At 39.3% G+C, this 22,250-nt stretch overlaps 1 protein-coding gene across 13 annotated transcripts in view; it reads right to left on the bottom strand.

Annotated features, from left to right (window-relative positions):
• Nucleotides 1–3,035: 3,035 nt before the first annotated feature.
• The window catches only part of HELZ (helicase with zinc finger), a 131,840-nt gene continuing 112,625 nt past the window's right edge, over nucleotides 3,036–22,250 (bottom strand). For 12 of the 13 annotated variants that reach the window (XM_059670034.1, XM_059670042.1, XM_059670043.1 and 9 more), the window contains 2 exons: nucleotides 15,415–15,667; nucleotides 3,036–10,745 (listed from right to left, as the gene is read on the bottom strand). In XM_059670034.1, the coding sequence (XP_059526017.1) occupies nucleotides 10,411–10,745; nucleotides 15,415–15,667 (588 nt within the window). In that variant the 3' untranslated portion in view covers nucleotides 3,036–10,410. The remainder of the gene's footprint in view (nucleotides 10,746–15,414; nucleotides 15,668–22,250) is intronic. The other variant, XM_059670046.1, reaches the window with a different exon arrangement.

Genomic DNA, 22,250 nt, shown 5'->3' with positions numbered 1-22,250 from the left:
CAAGTCCGCATTCCAACTAGGTGACAGACCTACCCAGCAGGTGGACACCGCCCCTCCCTGTTGGCTGCCAGTGTCTTTTGCACATAAAGGAAACACAACCCTGAGGACTGATTAGAGCATTTCTGAGTTTCCTTTGCAAGCTCTCCTCCACTTTCAGGCCCTCTGCTCACCTCAAGAGGGCTTGCCATCTGATTACATTTCTATTCAATTAGTGAGCAAACAACCTCAAAGCACATTCTCTCCGGGTTTCTTTGATCTTTCTTTGCTCAGAGCCCAGAGCCTGGGAGCAGCAGCCAGCAGCCACACCCACCTTCCAGAGCCCTCTGCTGGCTCACCCCTTCACCTAACCAGGGCCACTTCCTGCTCAGAGATGATCAACAGTTTCCCGAAGCAATGATTCAAAGCAATCTGCAGAGCATCGGTTTTAATGAGCTAGAGTAGGATAATACCCTAGACTTTTGCAAGCTGCAGCTTCTGTTCAATTTAATTACCTCCCTCTGAGAATTTAGCGTCAGCTGGAGCTTCAGACAAAGGGGGATTTCATCACTTTCCCGAGCGCTGCGCAGCAGGTATGTGCCCACAGACCCCGATGCTGCTCAAGTAGGCAGCATCCATCACGACCCAGGTAACCATGGCGAAGCTGTCAAACTAAGGGATCTAACAGTGACACCTGGCAAGTCACAAAATACCCATGAATGCTAATGCGTTGTCACTGCTGGGAGAGCTGAGTGGAGTGGGCGGGACGTCACTGCACAGCACAGCTTACTCCTCCTCCACCCCAAGCCAGCACCTTGCCATCTGGCCGCACATCACTGCAAAGGATGTCAGGGGGAGGGGAGGGTGTCATCTTTTTCTTTTTTAAATGACTTTAGAGAGGGGGTGGGGAACAACATTGGTTTGTGGTTTCACTAATTTATGCATTCATTGATTGATTTTTGTATGTGCCCTGAGGGGGAGCGAACCCACAAACTTGGTGTGCCAGGGTGATGCTCTAACCAACTGAGCTCCCCTGCCAGGGTCGGGGAGGGAGGGAGTGTCTTTAAGTTCTTCTCTCAATCAAGCCTGCGATCCATCTCAGCAAGTGTGCAAGGGCTGGCTGGCGCTGTAGAGGCCCGAGGACATAACCTCTGCCTTCCAGAAGCTCAGAGACTCCTAACTACAATCCAAAAACTGTGATGACAGAGGTATAAGGCTTCATTGCAGGCAGAGGAGTTGGAATTCACAGCCTTGAATAGTAAGTGGAGCTCCTGGTAGTAGGTGGGGGTTGGCGGTCTGAGTGCTGAAGGGCATACTCCAAGGGAAGCCCAGAGGCACGAGAAGCAAGGGCTGGGCCAGGGAGGGAAGGGCGACTGTCTGCCTTAGTGCGCAGTGCGCTCAGGAAGAAGATTTGGGGTGCCTCAGAAGTCCAGCTGAGGGTGTGATGGGAAACCTCTGAGGGCTTCTCAGAACAGAGTGGCACGATCCCATCTGTTGCAGGGAGGTACCTGGAGAAGGGAACCAACCGAGGCAATGCCATCAGCAAGGGGCTTCGGAAGGAAAGGACTTGCATCCACAGGGACTGGTTTGTTAGGACAATGCTGTGTAAATGAAGCAGCAGAGCCCATGTCAGACCAGACCGGGGCTCTTCGGCTACGCGAAATCAATGGCAGGACTATGTGGATGTTTCTAATTCAACCAAGTTAAGCCCAAACAATTCTGCATTCACTGAGCCAACTTCCCATCTTCACGCTTGGCCTGCACTCCACACACGGTGCTCCCACCTTGCAGTCTTGGTGAAATTACACTTTCCTGCTAGCTCCCACACCTTCAAAGAGCATGGACAGGACATAGAATTAACACCCGAGAGGGTCTGAATTGCATTTTCCCACCGCGAATGGGGCCTTGGGTTACTTCATCTAGAGCAGGTAGCAGCTCAGGGAGTCCTCCACATCCAGTTGAAAATACCTGTATTTTTTTTTTTTAGTTTTATTCATTTTCTTTCCCAAACCCAGAGAAGATTTATGTCATTATCACATCAACTCAAAGAAGCAAGGTACTTGGCTTTAAAAAATGACTCACCGTGATGAGTAAGAATTATAAGTCGTCCTTATGAAAGGCTGACTGTCCTACCTACTTATATTTACTAACTTTGAGCACAGTCTATTCCAGTTAGATTTATGGTGCCACATTAATAAGATGTTAAAAATAAAATCGCCAGGGCACACAAAGCATTCTGTGACCTGCTAAGGCTTCTCAGAACCGCCTCCCGGCCGATGCAAAAGATGATTCCCCAACAAAAACAAGACCCTGATTCGGGGCAACTTTCTGCACAGTCGGCATTGGGGGGAAGAGATAAAAGAGGGCGTGAGGTGGCTAATTCATGCTTGTCACCTGCCACCGTCAAGTGTATTCCTATATCAGTGATGGCGAACCTTTTGAGCTCAATGTGTCAACATTTTGAAAAACCCTAACTTAACTCTGGTGCCATGTCACATATAGAAATTTTTTTATATTTGCAACCATAGTAAAACAAAGATTTCTATTTTTGATATTTATTTGATATATTTAAATGCCATTTAACAAAGAAAAATCAACCAAAAAAATGAGTTCACGTTTCATAGGTTCACCATCACTGTCCTATATCCTCATAGTAAATTGCTCTAAACTAGGTTTACACATTCTGAAAGAAATTCTGGGCTGCATAAGCCCAGCATTAACAAGAGTCATTCATGATAATTTTGTTAAATTCCTAAGATCTGCATTGAATGACAACTTGAAAAGGGAACATTTTCTTGCTGACCACTGATGATTTTTAAACGTTCAGGTAACACTTTAAGCCTTTTAGGCCTTTCCTACTGCTGATGTTCAGAGATTTAAGTCAAGTCATTGTTTTCTGGCAACTAGAGTTACAGTTTTACAAATGAACACTGAGTTCTGTTACATTAGCTACTTTTTACCAAATTCATATTATGAATAAAAGCAAAGGGCTGTGTTTATGTTGATTTAAACGTAAAAGGAGGCAGAGAATGGTGGTTCACACAGAATAAACAAATGTCCACATTATTAAAAAGGCATTTTATTATAAATACATTTTAGTTGTAGCAGTAAAATACATTTTATGTTACCATGAATCTTTTAAAACAAAAGAACTTCACTGAGACAATGATCACAAGGGAGGAGCTATAGACCCCTAAACTGAAAACTTGTTCTAAGGAATCCAAGTGGCTAAAGTAATTCCAAAACTAAGTTTAAAAAGAAAGAAAAAGACCAAAAGAGGAAGAAAATAAAACCCCAGAGAGTGGCATTGGGTCTCTTCAGGTACTAGAACCTCTCAGACGAGGTATCATTAACATCAGGAAAAGAAATTGTTATAATTTTGCCGTAAATTAGAAATGGCCATACAACAGACTTCTCGGAGGTGGAAGTTGACCACCTCTGTGTTACATCAGCCTCCCGTTGGAAGACTTGCCAAAATAAGGCCCAGTATGAACGTAAGTGATTTATCATAAGAAGTTAGTTGAAAAGTTTAGATAAGAACTCTATTTTTGAAGCATTAAGGAAAAAAACACTATGTCACTAATAGCAGGACCCTTTAATAAAATGCAAACCCTTTAACAAAACCCATTACCTTTATACTCTAGAGGAGAGGTATCTCCATCACCATGTTTACCTAGGATACAACTACGCATCACCAGTACCTCCAGGGGTTTCCATGAATCAGGTCAGATGACTGGCACAGAAAGCGGATACAGTACAATGTCACATACGTGGGTTCATAGGAAGCAGGCATGGTCTAGAGCAGGGGTGGGCAAACTTTTTGACTGGAGGGCCACAATGGGTTCTTAAACTGGACCGGAGGGCCAGAACAAAAGCATGGATGGAGTGTTTGTGTGAACTAATATAAATTCAAAGTAAACATCATTACATAAAAGGGTACGGTCTTTTTTTTTTTTTAGTTTTATTCATTTCAAAAAGGCCGGATCCGGCCCGCGGGCCGTAGTTTGCCCACGGCTGGTCTAGAGACATGAAAATCCAAGACCCTTCCTCTGGATGGGGTGGGGGGGGGGGGGGGCTGAGAAACACTCTCAGGTGTGATTGACAGGTTAGGACTTCAACCCGGACAAGGGTGCCCTCGGAGCTACTGAAAGATAGAAGTTTCCGCATACAAGGTATCGTGCAAAGCAAAATGTAAATAAAACGAAGCTCCCTGTGAGGTGGAAGTGGATAAAGGAACCTGTGCTGAACAATAAACAATCCCCACTGAGGGCATGGAGCCTTGCGCGTCGGAGGTACTGGGTGAAGAATCCCAAAGCTGTGCAATCTGTGATGCTTATCATATGGGCTTCTACAGCTAAGTCGTTCTACAATTTATTATCTTAAAAATATCTTTTCTCTTTCTGGCATCTCAGTAAATTCAAAGCCAAACTAAAAATCGGAGGCAGAGCCCAATACCCCTCAAGCTACAGTTCAGAAAAGAATAGTAACAATGACATTAACACAAAATTTAAAATATCCAAAGACTTGTCAGGTTTATTATCTCATAGATAGTTTCCTTCTCAAAAAATAACTTGCTCATCCATATGCACCTATAGTTTCTGAATAACTCATGCTGTGTAGGTGGTAGATTCCCCTATACTATTTTGCAAACATATATAGGTGTTTTTAAGGTAACAAAGCAATCAATTATCAGTTTTCTGCCATATATATGTCTATATATTACTGCAGCCTCCCCTAATACCTGCTGACAAGGCAGAGAATCCAAAATAATTCTGTTAACCTGAGAAATACATAATTTGAAAAGAAATCCCTTGCCCCCCCCCCCCAATAATAAAAACTACAAATACATTATTTAGGGATTATCTATCTTAGGACAGGGCCTCCTGTGCCTCGTGCCAAGTGCATCCTTGCGACATTCTGATGGCTTCCTTCCACAAGTCTCATCTCCAGTGGCACAGATTACCGAGACAGACTCTATGCACGTCAAACAAATGCAGTTTCCAGACTAAAGCCCAGGCTGCCGTGAACACAAATTCAGACCCACCCTAGACATGAGCTTCTGCACCCTCATGAGGAGGAGGGGCACTGAGCTCAGAGGGGGCCGGCAACGGGTTGGGGTGCCAGGCAGCCCAAAGGGCTCCTCCCTCAGAGCTTTCTTCACGGATGTTCCACTCACAGCATCCGAATTATAAAAATGCCTTGAGAGCTCTGTGTTTATACAGAGTAAATAAATGCATGGTTGAAAAGACTGTCAGACTTTCTCTAGACCAGTGGTTCTCAAAGGGTGGTCCCTGAACCTGTTTCCATCACCTGGAAACATGTTGGAAATGATGGGGCTCCAGCCGGGAAGCAGAAACTCAGGGCGGAGCCCGGCAACCTGTATTTTAATAAGCCCCTCCAGGCACTGCTGCTGCTGCCTTACGTTTGAAACCACTGCTCCATCCTGCTTGACATTCTCGAATCTTCAAACAGGACAGACTTTTAAACACACTTCTGAGTGGCTTCCACTCTGTGGAAACCTTTATCATTTGCCACCCCTTACTTTCTCAAAGATCAAAAAAAGTATGAATGAAAAAACTTATTTCAAAAAAATAGATTTTTTAAAAGTAATACTGATTTCTCCTCATCCACATAATTCTAAGGTAGGCCGTCACATGCTATAATGCAAAATCAAACACAAAAGAGACCTCACATAAGAGGTGTAGAAATAGCTAAAACAACTCCCCAAGAACACAACGAAAATGCCATAGTATCGATTAATGAACCCATAGAATTATATAAAACTTACTTGATTATGCTTAATATTTGTATCAAAATAAAATCTGTTGAACAACTTGCAAATAAAGTCCAGTAATCTAATACTCAGATTACTGAAACTACAGGTATCTGAAGGTCTCTGGGTTTCTTTCCTTAACATTCCTGTTTTAGAAGCTTTAGGCTACTATTGCATAATTGGGCTTAGGATTTAACCACAACAGCTCACACTACTAAGTCTAGATTCTTCTGTTAGGTAATTCCCCTCAAAAAAACATTTAGAAACTCCTGTGACTGTTTCCTTCAAGTTTATTCCAAAGTAGATATTTTTCAATCATTTCAAAAATTGTAAATGTTACATTAAAAATTTATTGTCCATCTGTTTAATCTGATATTCTTGTTTAAAGCAATAACAATGACATTTTCTGCATGTGTTTTATAAGAACGTTCAAGGTTAGTAACATTCATTTCTTGTAACAATGGTCTTGAAATGGCTAATTAAACAGGCATGAAAGTAGTAAGTCTGAATGTAGCAGCTTCACAGTAAAATCTCAGCAAATAGATACCAACCTCAAGTAGATGGAAATGTGAGAAGCCCAATATAATGAGCACGTTTAAGACTAACATGCCACTTACTCTTGAAATCTTTACGCCACGTGATGGACATAACTGAAGTGACCATTTGGACAAGAAATCATGGCTAAGACATTATCCATTATTTCTATCTGCTAGGTCATTTGTGGATAGATGGCAAAAAGAGGAAAGAAAAACCGGAACCATGGGAACATCTACTTGAGATTTAGGAAGACACACGGGGTGGTGTTAGAAATGAAGGGTTTTCATAAGCTAAGGGGATGGTTAGCAAGGAATAATGTCTGGTGAATCACAAAAGGCAAATTGCTACCTTTCTGGAGATACAAGAGAAAAAAAAATGGTAGCCTAAATAACATTTTAAGGCAGCAATTTGTAACTTTTAATATATTTAAAGTTTAGACTCTTTCTGGAATTCCCTTTTTAAAAACAACTCCAATAGAAAAAAATGCTATCTACCATAAGTATAACAGGTGTCTCTTTTTAAATGGCTTTTCCAGTAAATCTAATTTTCTTAATAACAGTAGTTGAAATCTAAAATTTATCTTGAAACTGTTTTTCACCCTGGCTCTTAGGCAAGATGGCTCTCTCTAGCCAAGGTACATAGAGATACATTCTTATATGTTTATAGCTTTGCTCTTGAGATGTATATATATGAACAATATTAAACATGTAAAATCAACTACACTAGAGCAAAATACTACTACATATTACCTCCAAGTTAGAAAATTCAGTTAGCTTTCTCAGCAATTTCAATGCCTCCATAAACAAGGAAGCTATTTTCACAAATTGGTCTTGGAGATTGCTATGTTTAATTAGGTAATGCTTATTCAGTGGGAATTCTGCTTATTTTACTTATTCTCCAACTCTTTGAACTGAAAAGACCAATTGATGTTTATACCAAACCTGAACTTATTCTAGACTCTCTGATGAAAAAACCCCACAAAGCAGTTTGTTATTTCATACATACAAAACGGCCTAGATAGAAAGCACATCTGCCTAAGGAAAGAAAAATTAAGGTCATGTTAGTTTAAATGGTCAATAATTAACTACCGATGAATCAAAAACAAAGTTCTGCTATAACAAGTTGGCAAGGCATATGCCAAAATGACAATCAAAACCCCCTTTAAAAACACACCAGAAAATATCCATGTTCCACTGAATGAGGCTCTTCAAATCTTAATAAAAAATTAATTTTCAGACCAGGAAAAAATTTTCAGCATGAATTTTTTACAAATTCTATCACCCAAAAGAATTTCTTTAAGGGGAAAAAAATCTTAGTAGCTGAAGAAATTAAAAAGTGAAACGAATAAAAAGATAGTTCTGGCAAGAAAGAGGGAGCTTCCTCATGAAACAAAGGACAAAGAAGTAAACAATGAACCTCACTTAGAAGAAATCTGTTCTAGAAGAAAAGGAAGTTGGTAATACTGGGTACTATTCAAAAGCTAACACAAAGTTTTCTTAATGCTAGGGTTGAAGCTAGTCTTTAAATTGTTTAAAAGTCTTATTTGTGGGTACTTGCTAATATTACCCAAACAACACCAAAACAGCATGACTGGTCCTCAGAAGCCAAGCCTTGTTTCCATGGAAACTTGTAATGATTCCTGCAGTAAGACTTGCTCAGAACCATTCAAGAGATTATGCATAGACAACAGGTTTAATGACCAACTGGAAGGATGGTATTAACTATTGCTGAGAAAGTAAACTTGCTGGGGGTGGAAACACGACCAAAGCCAGACTCTCAAAGAGGACCAGACGGAAACAGCATCCGACCCGATGGCTGCAGAAGAGACTCAGACACTCACGGCAGAGCAAGGGACTAGTAAGTGGCTACTATTTTCAGTTTTGTTTTAGAAATAACCACTTAGAAGAGGAGTGTCACAACTTAACAGCTCCCTTATCCAAAGCTCCCATCATCAATATATTTATATAAGGTGGCGGGGCGTGCACATGGCTTCTTTAAGTAAATATAAATATAAATAATTTTAAAACGGATAATTTTTAAAGGTTCAAGTATGGAAACCAGAAAATGAGGCTAGTATTTCATGACAAGAGGTCAACCTGACATGACAGTTTTGTCTTCATATTATTCAGATGCTTCTGAACATTTATCTGGTGTGTGTTACAGTCTGTAGATTTGGGGGAGAGGAGATCATCAGTGACGAGAAAATGATTTTCACAGGCATCCTCACGCCAGGGAGACCTAATTTTCATTTGGGCTATGTCTTCAGCTTTGTGACAGAGTTGGAAATACATAGCTAGATGGCAAATTTTTTTCTTCTTTCCTGGTGACTAAAGGATGCTGGGTAACATCTGGCATAGCTACACATGGAGACCTGACATCACACGGAGAAAACGTGGTGCCGTGACTTGCTGTGATTTATACTAACTATTCGCATGTCTGCACTCTGCACACCGAGACCCCTAGACCCCACAGCCACACACGAGCAGAAAGACAGCTCAGCGGGAGGCATCCTGCACCTGCCCTGCAGCCTGAGAACCTTCGGATAAAGGCACTCTCTCCTCCTAAGCTGTCGGGGGGTCACAGGGGGCTGTGGCTGCCCAACATCAGAGATGTAAGTGTTCTTTACCCTTGCCACTTCCCAACCGTTTTAAAAGCCTACTGCGAGTACAGGATGGCCCAGGCCTCCGATCGATCATCAGGACCCACTGGTTCATTTGCAATATTCCCAACCTCCTCTTAGTTTTTAAAAGTTATATTGTAGTTTCAAACTACTTCTCAAGTATAAGTGGTGGTACTAGATCAGGAAAACAACAAGGACATGCATCGCTTCAAAAGGGTTACGAAATCACAAGTTTCAAGAGGATAAATGTTTTCCCTTTGGATTTTTACAGAAGTTCATTCAAAACAGCGTTTAGACTGTAAAATATTTAAGATTGCTATTTAAAGTTTATATTTTTGTACAAGTTCAGTGGGGTTATTTTAGAAGAATCAAAAGACATGAAAACCAAAGGTAGCTTTTTGCCTCAGATTTTGACGAATTTTGATGCATCTTTGACAAACATGTTTCTTCTTTAATGATGTTCCTCAAACCAAACAGTTAGTAAAATATTTGAATTGCCATGTATAATGTCACATTGTTATGTAAACATTAAATAAGGTACCAAAATTTTTATGGGAGGGGGAATAACCTTAAAGCGGCACAATTTTTTATACCACTGGAGTGGGCAGGGGGCGACGGGGAGCCAGATTACAAACGTTTACACATGCATAGTGAGGAAAAAAAGATTTTACTAAATCCACGCATTTTTAAAATAGTTATCAAGTCTACTAAGCACCAACAATCCTAAAAATTTTCAGCTTCATGATCTGTTTAAAAAAAACACACTATCAAATTAACAGTAAAAACAAGCTTGAAGTGTAGCTTGTTCAAAAAAATAACTAAGTATGCCCATGTTTTTTCACGTTACAAAGAACAGTGGCATACAGGTACACCTGCGAAGAACGCCTCTGACTCTATCCTCAGTGGATGGAGATGACATCAGCACACCACACGTGGTCTAAAACTATCAAAGTTTTAGAATGCAGCATCTTGTCACCCAAAAAAAAGCTGATAAAACTTAAAGTATTTATAAGATGCTGCCCTTTATTTTAAAAAATTTTAAATGAATTTAAGCAAAAATAACATACATTTTGTACATAACTGGCCATTTCTGGTACAGAAACCCAGCATATGGTAATATTATTGAATAAATGTAAATGCTACTTACAACTTTTTTTTTCTTTTTAAATACATTTTAGACAAACTTTTTTCTCTTTTTTTTATAGTTGCACAATTAACCTCTTAGCTGCTAGCTCGATGCAAACATATGTAACAATACACAAATTTAAAAATATTTTTATTCTACATAAAAGCTGTCAAAATTCTGACTCATGTCAAAAATGCAAAATAATGGAATATACTTTTAAAAAATTAGTTGCAAGTCTAGCAGCGAAGCAATTAAGTGAGAACATATTTAATATTAAAACAAAGGGAACTGTGCATCTATAGATGAAGTCCAACTATCTTAATTCTATTGATAGAAACAGAAATTAAAACATTCTCCCTTGAGGCAAAAACAAAGTGATTATTTAAAATAGGAGTAAAAGCCATTGCTGCCTGCAGAGCTCCCCAGGCTGAGTTCCTGGAACAGAGACAGAGGGTCGCTACTCTTCTTGGCCTGCTCAGGCGGGGGCCTGGGCTTGGGGGGCGCCCGCAGAGCGCTAGCGTAGGACATGGCGGGCTTGCTGCCCCCCGAGGTCTGCTGGCCGCTGCTGTTAGCCGACTCTGCAATCTGCTTGTTGGGCATGAGGGGGGGGAACTGGCCGAGATGCTGCAGCACATTATAGTTGAAGGAACTGGACACCTCGAGGTTTTCAGACTTCAGTTGATCCTCAGGGGGTTTGATGGTCTTGGGAGGAGCTAAAAGCAGGAAACAGTGACACGTATTAAGGGCGAGCCTGGTGATCCTCATACATCTCATTAACGCATGTCACAACTGGTTCTCATCTCCAGGTACTTGGGACAAGGCAGCCAGGAGGAAAGGCAACTCTGCCACAGAATGTCAAAATCATAATACACCTAACCAACTTCTCTCTCTTATTAACACTCAACAAGAGTTCACTACATGAACTGGAATAGCTGGCATATAAAAACTAAAGGTCAAGTGTGAAGGTTTGCTTTCAAAACTCTAATATGTACAAGTGGACATTTGAAATTTATTATATTAACTGCTCATGGTTTGAAAATGGAAACAAACATGTTCTTTCTTAAATAAAAATAAGCTGTATAGGCAGACTTCTGGTCAAAATAGCTTTGATTAGTAACCTAAGTAAGAGTAGCACTGAATTCCATTGCTTACAAATGCTACCTTTTCTTGCAATACATAAGTAAATATGGCATAAAGAGAAACCGCTATAAACTTCAGTTCAAGTTTCCTATAATCTACCTGACTTGCAAGGTCCTTTAAAATTTGACTTGACTCCTCCTAATTTTACTGCCCACTAAACCATAACTTGTTTCCAAACACTGCTCTGGTTTTCAATCTTTTAAGATTTTAACTAATATTATATTGGTTTATAATCATATATATGTTCACTGAAGGTAACTTGGAAATTACACAAAAAGGCCCAAGAAGAAAGTCAGTCATTCATATTCCCAAATACCGGAGGATAAGCCTTAATTTGTTGGTGTATTTTTTTCCTAAGGGCAATATATAATGTAGATAAATTTTAAGTAACCTCTCATTTTTATAAACTTGGATTATAAGCAATATTTCACTGCCATACACTGCGATAAATGTTATTGGAAATAAACATTTATTAATATTCACAACTATTTCCTTAGGATAAATCCCTAGAAGTATAATGGCTGGGTCATATGGTATACACACAATGAAAGGTTTTCATAACTATGGTCAAACTTCCCTGCAAGAAGATACTCAACCAACAATGTTTACACATCTCCCTACTCAATCACCACATTGGTGTTATTACTTTTTTAACCTTAACCTATTTTATAAATAAACTAGGGGCCCGGTGCACGAAATTTGTGCACTGGGTGTGTGTGGGGGGGAGTGTCCCTCAGCCCAGCCTGCCCCCTCTCACATATTGGGAACCCTCAGGCGTTGACCCCCATCACCCTCCAATCGCAGGATCGGCCCCTTGCCCAGGCCTGACGCCTGGGCCAGAGGCGTCAGGCCTGGGCAGGGGACCCTCATTTCCCCCAATCACTGGTTCTGCCCCCAGCCCAGGCCTGATGCCTCTGGCCCAGGCGTCAGGCCTGGGCAGCGGACCCCCAGACCCCTCCGATTGCTGGCTCTGCCCCTTGCCCAGGCCTGATGCCTCGGCCAGAGGAGTTGACCCTCATCACCCTCCGATCACCAATCACTGGATCGGCCCCTTGACCAGGCCTGAGGCCTCCGGCAGAGGTGTTAGGCCTGGGCAGGGGACCCCCAGCTCCCCGCGGTTGCAGGCTCCACCCCTGCCCAGGCCTAACGCCTCTGGCCTAGGCGTCCGGCCCGGGCAGCGGGGACCTGCAGCTGCAGCGGCCCCGCGATCGTGGGCTCCGCTTTAGGCCCAGGCAAGGGACCCCTAGCTCCTGGGACTGCCAGCTTCGACCGTGCCCAGCTCCCATCGCTGGCTCCACCCCTACTTCCTGCTATCACTGGCCAGGGCGGAAAAGGCACCTGATTCTCCGATCATGGCTGGGGGGCAGGGCAAAGGCGGCCCCAGGGCCGCCTTTGCCCTGCCCCCCAGCTCTTAGCTCCCCCCTGAGTTTCCGATCACTGTCAGTGGCAGGGGGCTTCTTCCTGCTTTCCCTTTCGCCTCCCTGCATTGTGCCTACATATGCAAATTAACCGCCATCTTGTTGGCAGTTAACTGCCAATCTTAGTTGGCAGTTAACTGCCAATCTTAGTTGGCAGTTAATTTGCATATAGCCCTGATTAGTCAATGAAAAGGGTATCGCCGTACGCCAATTACCATTTTCCTCTTTTATTAGTGTAGATAATCTTGTTGTAGCTCTGATTTGCATACCTGTGATTACTGGTGGTTATGGGCATTTCCCGCATGTTTTTTTGTTTTTATTTTTTTTAAATATATTTTATTGGTTTTTTACAGAGAGGAAGGGAGAGGGATAGAGTTAGAAACATCGATGAGAGAGAAACATTGATCAGCTGCCTCCTGCACACCCCGCAGTGGGGATGTGCCCGCAACCAAGGTACATGCCCTTGAATGGAATCGAACCTGGGACCTTTCAGTCCACAGGCCGACGCTCCATCCACTGAGCCAAACTGGCCAGGGCTCCCACATGTTTATTACCTATTTGTGGATTGGGAGGTTAAGGTGAAAATATTTCATTTTTTAGTCTTAATAATTCATTGACTCATTATGCTAATTTCATAGTGTACTTTAAAACTTTAAAAATTCATAAAATTGTTAAAAATTATTTTAAACCACTTAACATCCTTCTAGAACACTTGTGTCTTTTCCATCTAAATGTCACTGACTTTGTAAGTGAAACAACTGCTTTTAAGAGCATATGTCCAACATTTCAATAAAAAGTGACAGTACTGCCTACCACAGTACATAAAGCAAACATTTAATTGGCTGTTAAAGAACTTACTGTTTTTATTTACTAAGATTTATTTTTAACCATGTTCTCATTTTCATGACAATATAATCAGTTTATAATAATAAATACCTACAAAATAGTATTTTAGAGGCTGTTTAACCTAATGTCTATGTTGTTATATCTAACTGAATTCAAAACTTCTGTTAACTTATATATTTAACTCCAGAGAGAGAAACTATCCTTTAAATGTCTGATGAAGTATGTCTCATTACCAAGGTAAGTGAATAGAACCCAAACACATCGTGTTAGAGAGGGACCTCCCCTGCCCAGGAACCACCATGCCCATGCGGAAAGGCCCTGCAGGGACTGGGATCAGCGCCTCACTGCACAGGATCTACTTTCATTATCTCCTTATCAGCAGACATTGAAAGAGCCTGAAATGTGATCAGTGCCAAAGTGGAAAATCCAATTCAAAAAGGTCACAGATATGGTCTCTGTTCTTGGGCTTATAACTGTGGAGAAACTATTTTGCTATTGATTCACCACTGGCAACTGCTACCTTCCTCTGAAAATAAATATATACGTATCTACATACATACCTGCTGACAGACAAGTTGTGCCAAGGATATTAGTGATTTTGAATTAATTTCTACATACTTAACTTTTACTTTCAACTAAAGAATAGTACAATTTGTCTCCTAGCAATGAAAAAAATAGTTTTATATTTGTGTAAAAGATACCAGGAATGACATGCACTTTGGGCATTTGTTCAGGAACTTTCTACCTTATCAGCTCAGGTTAAATTTTTATTGATTTTGGCCAACAGCTATCCTAAAACTTAAGTGGAAAAAAAGATTGAAATGATGTTGTCTTTAAAATAAATTATTATAAACAAATCAAGGAAAAAGTAACAAATTTCCATCACTGGTTTGTAATTTAGATGTTTCTCAGGAAATTCAAATGTGATCATAGGAGTGTATTTACGTTAGACCTTTAAAATGAAAAAGCAACCCCAGGCAAAATACAGCTTACACATGGTAGGTACTAATGAATGTTTAAAGATTAAAATGACAATGTCTTGCCAGGAAACAAAACCAAAATCTTCTTACTGCTTTTTGCCCTACCATGTCTATAGTTCTAAAAATATGCTTGCATGGCACACACTCAAAAATGGGTCAGTTACAGAAACAATGGGTTCACATTCTAAAGATGAACAAAATTAATTTCAAATACAAAGGTTGCTACCAAGCAGAAATTCACCAAAGATCACAGACTTGTCCCCAAAGATCCATGTCGACAGCCTACAAACATGCTATAGATTACAGAACGCAAATAGCAGCATTCATTTCTTTACATGCAAAATACACACACACACAAAGAAGGAACGAAAGAAAGATAAAAGCAGATTCATGTTCAAGGCTAAAGAGGAAGACTGTAGACATCCCACCATACATTACAAGTTTAGAGCCTTACCCATTCCAATGCCTTTCTATGCTTTTCTTTTTAACTCTTTAACCTTGGATTTCTCAGTTCATTAGAATACAAGAAATAAACAAAGGATTTCTAAATCTCAAAATGTTAGACTTTACTGATTTCTCTCATGGCCAAACTACCATATCTCAAACTTTATTGAGAATAAATCCTTGAAAACTGTTACTGACCTAACCAATTCTACCATCCCCCACTCTGAAGAAACCCTCTCCAAAAACAACAACAGAAAACAAACATTTCCCAAGCAAAGGTGAGTCTATCTAGTATTTAGAAATACATTTTAAGTTTTATTACCTCTTTCATTTGTTCACAGGTCAAAATGATCAGTTCCCCATAAATATTGATCCACTTACCTTCCAGACCATAAATATGGAATCAATATGGTTCTAAATTAATGTATGCCTGAGGCTACCTATGAGCTATGACCACTAAATATTGTTCAAAGTTAATAATGCAAATGGGGGAGATGGAAGAAGAAAACTCCATAAACAACCACAGTTTTAGCAGCCCGCCAACTCTGTCTTACCTATCAATTCTCTGGGCTGGGCTGCCCGGCTGGATCCATTGCACGGAATGTTCTGATAGGGGGTAGATGAGGTGGTGTTTACCCAGGACTCCGGGGATAATAAGTTGAAAGAGGATGGGTTATTGTGGTCCTGAAGCTCTTTACACCGAACAAGGCTATCTTGAGGAGTGCTTCCTTCTTCAGAACAAGGTTGGACTGAGCTAGAGGAGGTTCTTCTTTGGTACAAGGGCCGGCCAGGTCCTCTGGGTTCATACTACACAAAGAAAAGGACATTTCATCCATCAGTGGAACTTACACCCTCCCCCTTCCTGAGTGCACAGCAATCTCGCGGTATTAAGCAGAAAATCTCAAAAATATTCTGTCTTCTATGAACAGTGTCACCCTGGGCAACCGACTGAACCTCTTGGGAACTTCATCTGTAAACGTGGCTTCATTATCCAGGGTACCTACCTCTTAGGATTATTGGGAAAGTTAAAATGAGTTCAGCATGCATAGCATTTAGAACTGTTCCTGGCACACAGGATGGGCTTGCTGTTATATAATTGTTTTAATGTAACATGTAAAGATAAGATTCCTTGTTAGATCTTAAATGACAGATTGGGATTAGTTTTTATTGCCCCCTCTTGCTCCCCAATAATAATAAAATTGCTGTTCAGTTCGTGGTCACTAGGATTCTGAGGAATCTTTCCTTCACCATTGTTGCTAGCAATAATTGGAAATCAGGCACTGGAGGTTAGATTACAAAGGAGAGAGTTGAATTGGTACAGTCATAGCAGGATGCTTTTTGGGAATCTAAGCAAAAGCAGGTATTGTTAGGCCAGTTAAATGGGAAAACTGGTGGTGTAGGCACTATGAGGGTAAGGCCGCCACAGACAGAACCACCAGAATATAAACCAGGGAAGGGCATGGTCTGGACTGGCTGCCCGTGTGCAGAAAGGCAGGAAAGGGTGGAAGGAGAGCATTTCTCTAGCTATTAAGTGATGAATGCCCAGGTGGTTTCCGCATTTCTGAAGTCTTAGCTACTGGATGAGAAAGGTGAGAGATAATACTTCCATCTAGTTAATTCTTTCTCTCATATGTTTTTATTGTTGTTCTATATCGAAGAATAATATCTAAATTCATCTTTAAGTTTACTCTGCTGTAAAGGCAATTTTTCTTCCAATGGTCAAGTTCAGTCTGAATTTGATCCTGGTTTTCTAGATGATCCATCCTAAATAATCAGCACATCTGAAATTTCTTTGCAAAGGTCATTACAGTAAGGTATTGAGTAGAATAACCAACCTTTCTAAACTGCTTTGTATTCTCTATGGCGAGGCAATCCCTGGATGACTGATCCTAATAGCTTGTGCACTATGTCTTTTCTTACCAATCTTTGTTATGAAGATGATTAGCTCGTTGAATCTAAATGAAGTGCTTCTTTTTATTACCAGGCCCTGAGTGTTCAGCCCAGTCACAGTCCACAGGGGATCACATTCTAAAGTCTTTGTGTGTGAATACTTAAGCATAAAACTAATGTCAGCTCTGGACTCAGAGGGAACAGGTTATAATAAATCAAATCCCCTGCTGATACACAACACTAAATACACTCATGTGAATTTCAGGAGTTAATTCTCTAAGCCCTTTTTCATTAAATACTTAACATATATACACCAGCAGCATAAACAAACACCTTTTGGCAATGAACAGGTCCACAAACCACAAAGCTTAAATAAGGAAAACTAAAAATCAGAAAACAATAGAAGGCTGATATAAAAAGAGACAATATTAAATTAAACTTTTTAGAAAATATGTTTCATTTGTGGCTTCCAAACTGAAATTAAAAGGAAAAAAAATTCACACAGCTGACAGGCACAGCAGGACTTCACGTGTTTATAACAGCTCCTAAGCAGCCACTGACAAAGATGAATGTGTACATGAAATATGAAATTCAATTCCAAATCACATGATGAATACGACTGATCCTTTATGTTGGAAAAACAACCAAAACTTGAAATTATTTTTATGTTCTTCAAATTAGATAGATAAAATTGAAGATTTTATATGTATATATAAAAGTCTACTGTTACATCTATTTCATACAACATAGATGAAGTTAGATGCATGAAAATATGATTGCTACTCTGGAATCTGTCCTCCAAGGAAATTTGAGTATAGGCAGAGAAATCTTGGTGACAACTGAACAAAATGATTTATACACCAAATTAATTACATTTCAGCAATTTTGTAGTTTTCAGCATACAAAGCCTATACAAGCTTTGATAGATTTATACCTGAGTATTTAGTTTTTCTGAGTTATTGTAATGGTACTGGCTTTCACATTTGGGTTTCTAATTGTACAATGCAAGTTATAGAAATGAGATTGATTTGTCTGTGTTGACCCTATATTCTGAAAGCTTGCTAAATTCGCATTAATCATAGGGTTTTTGTTGGTTAGTTTTCTGGGTAGATTCCTTGGGTTTTTCTACATTGACAATCATGTTATCTGTAAACAGAGTCAGTTTTATTTCTTCCTTACCAATCTCTATGCCTTTTATTTCTTTTCTTTTTTTGCCATACTGCACTGGCTAAGACTCCAGTATAATGTTGAATATGAGTGTTGAGAGTGGACATCTTACCTTGCTCCTAATCTCAGAAAGAAAGCATTCAGTCTCCATCATTAAGTATGATAGTCGCTGTAAAATTTTTATAGGTAACCTTTAACAGGTTAGGGAATTTCCCTTCTATTTCTAATTTTCCAAGAGATTTTTATGAGTGGATGTTGTGTTTTGTCAAATGTGTGTGGGCTTTTTGTTGTTGCTGTTGTTATCTATTGGTATAATCATGTGGTTTTTCTCCTTAGACTGTTATTATGGTGGATTACACTGACTTACTTTCAAATATTGACCTAGCCTTGCATTCAAGGACTAACCCTCGACATGATCATGGTGTATTGTTTGTATATACTGCTGAATTCAACTTGCTAATGTTTTATTGAGGATATCTGTATCAATGTTCACAGATATCAGTCTGTAGTTTCTCATTTTGTGCTGTCTCTGTCTAATTTTGGTATCAGAGTAATGCTGACGATGTATAGGAAGCTGAGAAGCTCTCTTTTCTTCCATTCTCTGGAAGAGACTGTTAAGTTGGTGGCATTTCTTCTTTACATGTTTGGAGGGGCAGGAGGACAGAGAAATAAAAAAGGGCAAAGAGGCCGATTTGGCTCAGTGGATTGAATGTTGGCCTACAGACTGAAGGGTCCCGGGTTCAATTCTGGTCAGGGGCACGCACCTCGTAGCAGACTCGATCCCCGCCCAGGTTGGAGCACGTGCAGGAGGGCGACCAATCGGATGTGTCTTTCTCACATCAATGTTTCTCTCTTTCTGTCTCTCCCATCCCTTCCACTCTCTAAATATCAATGAAAAAAAAATCCTCAGGTGAGGATTTTTAAAAAAGGCAAAGAGGCTTTGCCCACAGTTCCACCAAACAAAGATGGTCCCCCTCCTTTAGAGTTTTGGCTCATGCAGGATTTTGCTGTGACCAAGGCCACTGCAGGGGAATTTTCTATTTCATTTTGCAACTAATCTTCTACCAACTGCTGATTTTTGGTGTAGTATCAAAGAAGAATTATCTGAAAAAGTTTTAAAATTTCCTTTTAAGTACATACCTATATGATGGAAATTTTCTTTATATACATTAATCAAAATGACATACTGAAATATATTTGCAAAACTGTGAAAAATGGCACTCTTCTCCAGAGATATTTTTGTTTTGGAAAATATAGTTATTTTCATTAAAATAGTATGTTAATAAGTATTAGGTTTATTATTATAATGTTAAAATAAATTAATTATTTTTAAATTCTCAGTTTTAAATGTATACAAACTATTCATAGATTTTTAAATATCACAGAAACAAAAACTCTTTGTTTTTGCCTAAGGCTATTCACTGAAGTATCTCACAAGCAAGAGTGCTTACAACTTGCAAATAGTGTTGACCCACCACGCAATAGTATTTTCCTACATCCTAACACAAGGTATTGAAGGAGATACTAGAATGAATGCACTATTACAACCAAGAGAGAAATGTCAGATTTACTGCTGTGACATTTTAAACTACTTGGAATCTGACTCTTGTTTACTCTTCCTGAATATGAAACAGTCAAGTTATCAATTATAGACCACAACACCTCTTATAATGAGAAAATGCCAGTTTGAGTAGAAAATAAAAATTCATAGATGTTTCCCTTTAACTCATAATTATTTGTATTCTCTCTGAGAATCATAATTATCACAAATCAATTTTCCAGCTTTAAAAACCATGGTAATACCTGAGAATTTTTGTATTATTCTTAAAGGACATGTATAAGTAAAGTATACTAACGCTAATTTTCTTGCATTTGAGGTCTCTATGTTAATCATCTCAGCAGTCAAATAATTTAGAAGCTAGAACTGGCTAGCTTTTAAGAATCAAGAATCCTAAAATGAACCAACTCCTTCTCTTCTCCATCACCATCCCCCAACTCCAAAACAGAGAACTTCATACAACTGAACATTTAATTCTTTGGTCCCAAGAACATAATTTGGCTTTTCCCACATCTGCTTTATGTAATGGCAATCATTTCTCATTTTCCAGCAGTGAACCTTACTCCTGGCATAAAGATCTGAATAACACAGGACTGGAAGTCAGGAGTCTCGGCTCTACTTAATCAGTACCTGTTTAAGCTACTAACATCCTTCTAACATCTTAGTGCCTCAGTTTCCTTTAACAAAGAGGACTTAGATAAATTATCCTCAAGGCCTAGCCTAGTTCCAAAGCTCTAGTTTGTAAAGTCTTCAATAAATGAAAACTTCTGTCAATGAGTATTTTAACTTTTTATCATTAAAATATCCATACAGCCCAGCTCAGTGGTTAAGTATCGACCTATGAACCAGGAGGTGACGGTTTGCTTCCCAGTTAGGGCACATGACCGGTTCGATCTTCAGTGTGGGGCATGCAGGAAGCAGCCAATCAATGATCCTCTCTCATCACTGATGTTTCGATCTCTCTCTCCCTCTCCCTCTCTGAAGTCAATAAAAATATATTTTTAAAAAATATATCCAAACATAAACTATAACCAACTTTAACGATCATCAACAATTTGATGTATTTGTTAAAATAATTCAAGTGTTATGACATATACAAGCCTATTTATTTAAATTCAAAAAACTACAGAGCATGCTAATTGACTATAATAAAATGCATTCTGGACTTATGATTTTAAAATTTCAGATTTTTTTCCCCCACAGAGGGAAATTTCTATGAAGTACACTGAAAGGGCCCCAAAACAAAAATTTTAGAGGAAGATCCCTGTTCTGCAAATATATATATATTTCTGGCAGAGAATACCCTTTATATTTCCACCTACACTTCAGTCTTACGGGCCCCTAGGCTGTTTAAATATATAAGCTATACTTTTTTCTTCTTCTTTCTTATTTCTTGGCCATTTTTTGTTTCCTGTTATTTTGCCCAGTTCTCAATTTTCTCTTAAAGAGATTATTCTTTCTACATATAGATGCCAACCCTATTTATTAATGATGGCAACCTGACACTAGGGTCTAATTTAGAGTCGCTGGGTCTTAAATAATTTCATTATTTATTGCTTAAAGGCTCATCGTACTCTGTCAGAGATCCTTACTCTGGGTACAACTCCATATACGTTTGTGTGTCTATAGATATTCTTATGTTAAACTGTGAAATCGCATGATCATTATTTTCTAAGTCTACTGCTAATATCTTTTTCTAAATATCAAAATATGCTAAAATTTCAAAAGCCATTTAAGAAGGAAAAACTAAATGACTAAATTCACATATAAATTTCTAGTGTTGAAGATGGTTGTCAGTTGAAGTAAGAATTAATAATTTTCTTATCACTGTCTTATAAGGTATATCTCTAATATCTGAGGTTAGCAAGCTTATTTCACATGTGTATGTATAAATAAATAACTGGGTGAAAGGTTAGCAACCTAATGAATTAGGGCTCTATTTACAATTATACTATCAAAACTCATCTAAGGAAGAGCTAAATACTCCAGTGAAAACTCCAAGTCTCATTAACTATGGTGCCGAAAACTTTAATTAAAACAGAACACCTCATTTAAATGATTAGCTTTGACAATTTAAGCATGAGTATAGGTCTAATTTATTAATTTGTTGATCACTGTCTCTGTTATGTGAATTAGATGCCATACGTTAGCCATGTCTCTGAGAAGACACTTCTGAGAAGACAGCAATATTACCACCTGGTTATACCACCCAAGTCATGAGCTGTCACCATCCACTTAAAAAGTCCCAACAGGAAGAATATGTCATCAGCCAAGAATACAAACTTCACGCTACCTTTGTACAATACTTTGCTCCATAAAATGGAATTGGGAACAGGGGGTGATTAACTAACAATACTGAAATAAAAACTATCAACTAATTTCAAAACTAAACTTGTTTGAAGGAAAAAAATGAAAATGAATAGATGGGTCAAAATTGTCTTTTGTTCAAAAACCAACTTATAGGTAAGAAATATTTCAAAGCAGATACATCACAGAGACATACATGTCATCTCTGATGAGATAAGTAAATGCTGAGTTAATGAAAACTGATCAAAATGAATGACTTACAAGCATCCCATTTTCAATCCAAGGCTGTCACAATAGCATCACTGCAACACCCAACCCTGCAGCTTCATAAACAAATCCTAGACTTTTAGCCCTGACTGGAGTGGTTCAGTTGGTTAAGCACTATCCTGTGCATCTAAACGCTGCCAGTTTGATTCCGGTTAGGGCATGAGCCCGGGTTTAGGGCTCCACCCAGGGCAGGGGTGTGCA

Source organism: Myotis daubentonii, chromosome 16 (genome assembly GCF_963259705.1).
Source record: "Myotis daubentonii chromosome 16, mMyoDau2.1, whole genome shotgun sequence".
Lineage (NCBI taxonomy): Eukaryota > Metazoa > Chordata > Mammalia > Chiroptera > Vespertilionidae > Myotis > Myotis daubentonii.
The sequence above is the reverse complement of the archived record's forward strand: the minus strand, read 5'-3'. Positions and strand labels throughout refer to the sequence as shown.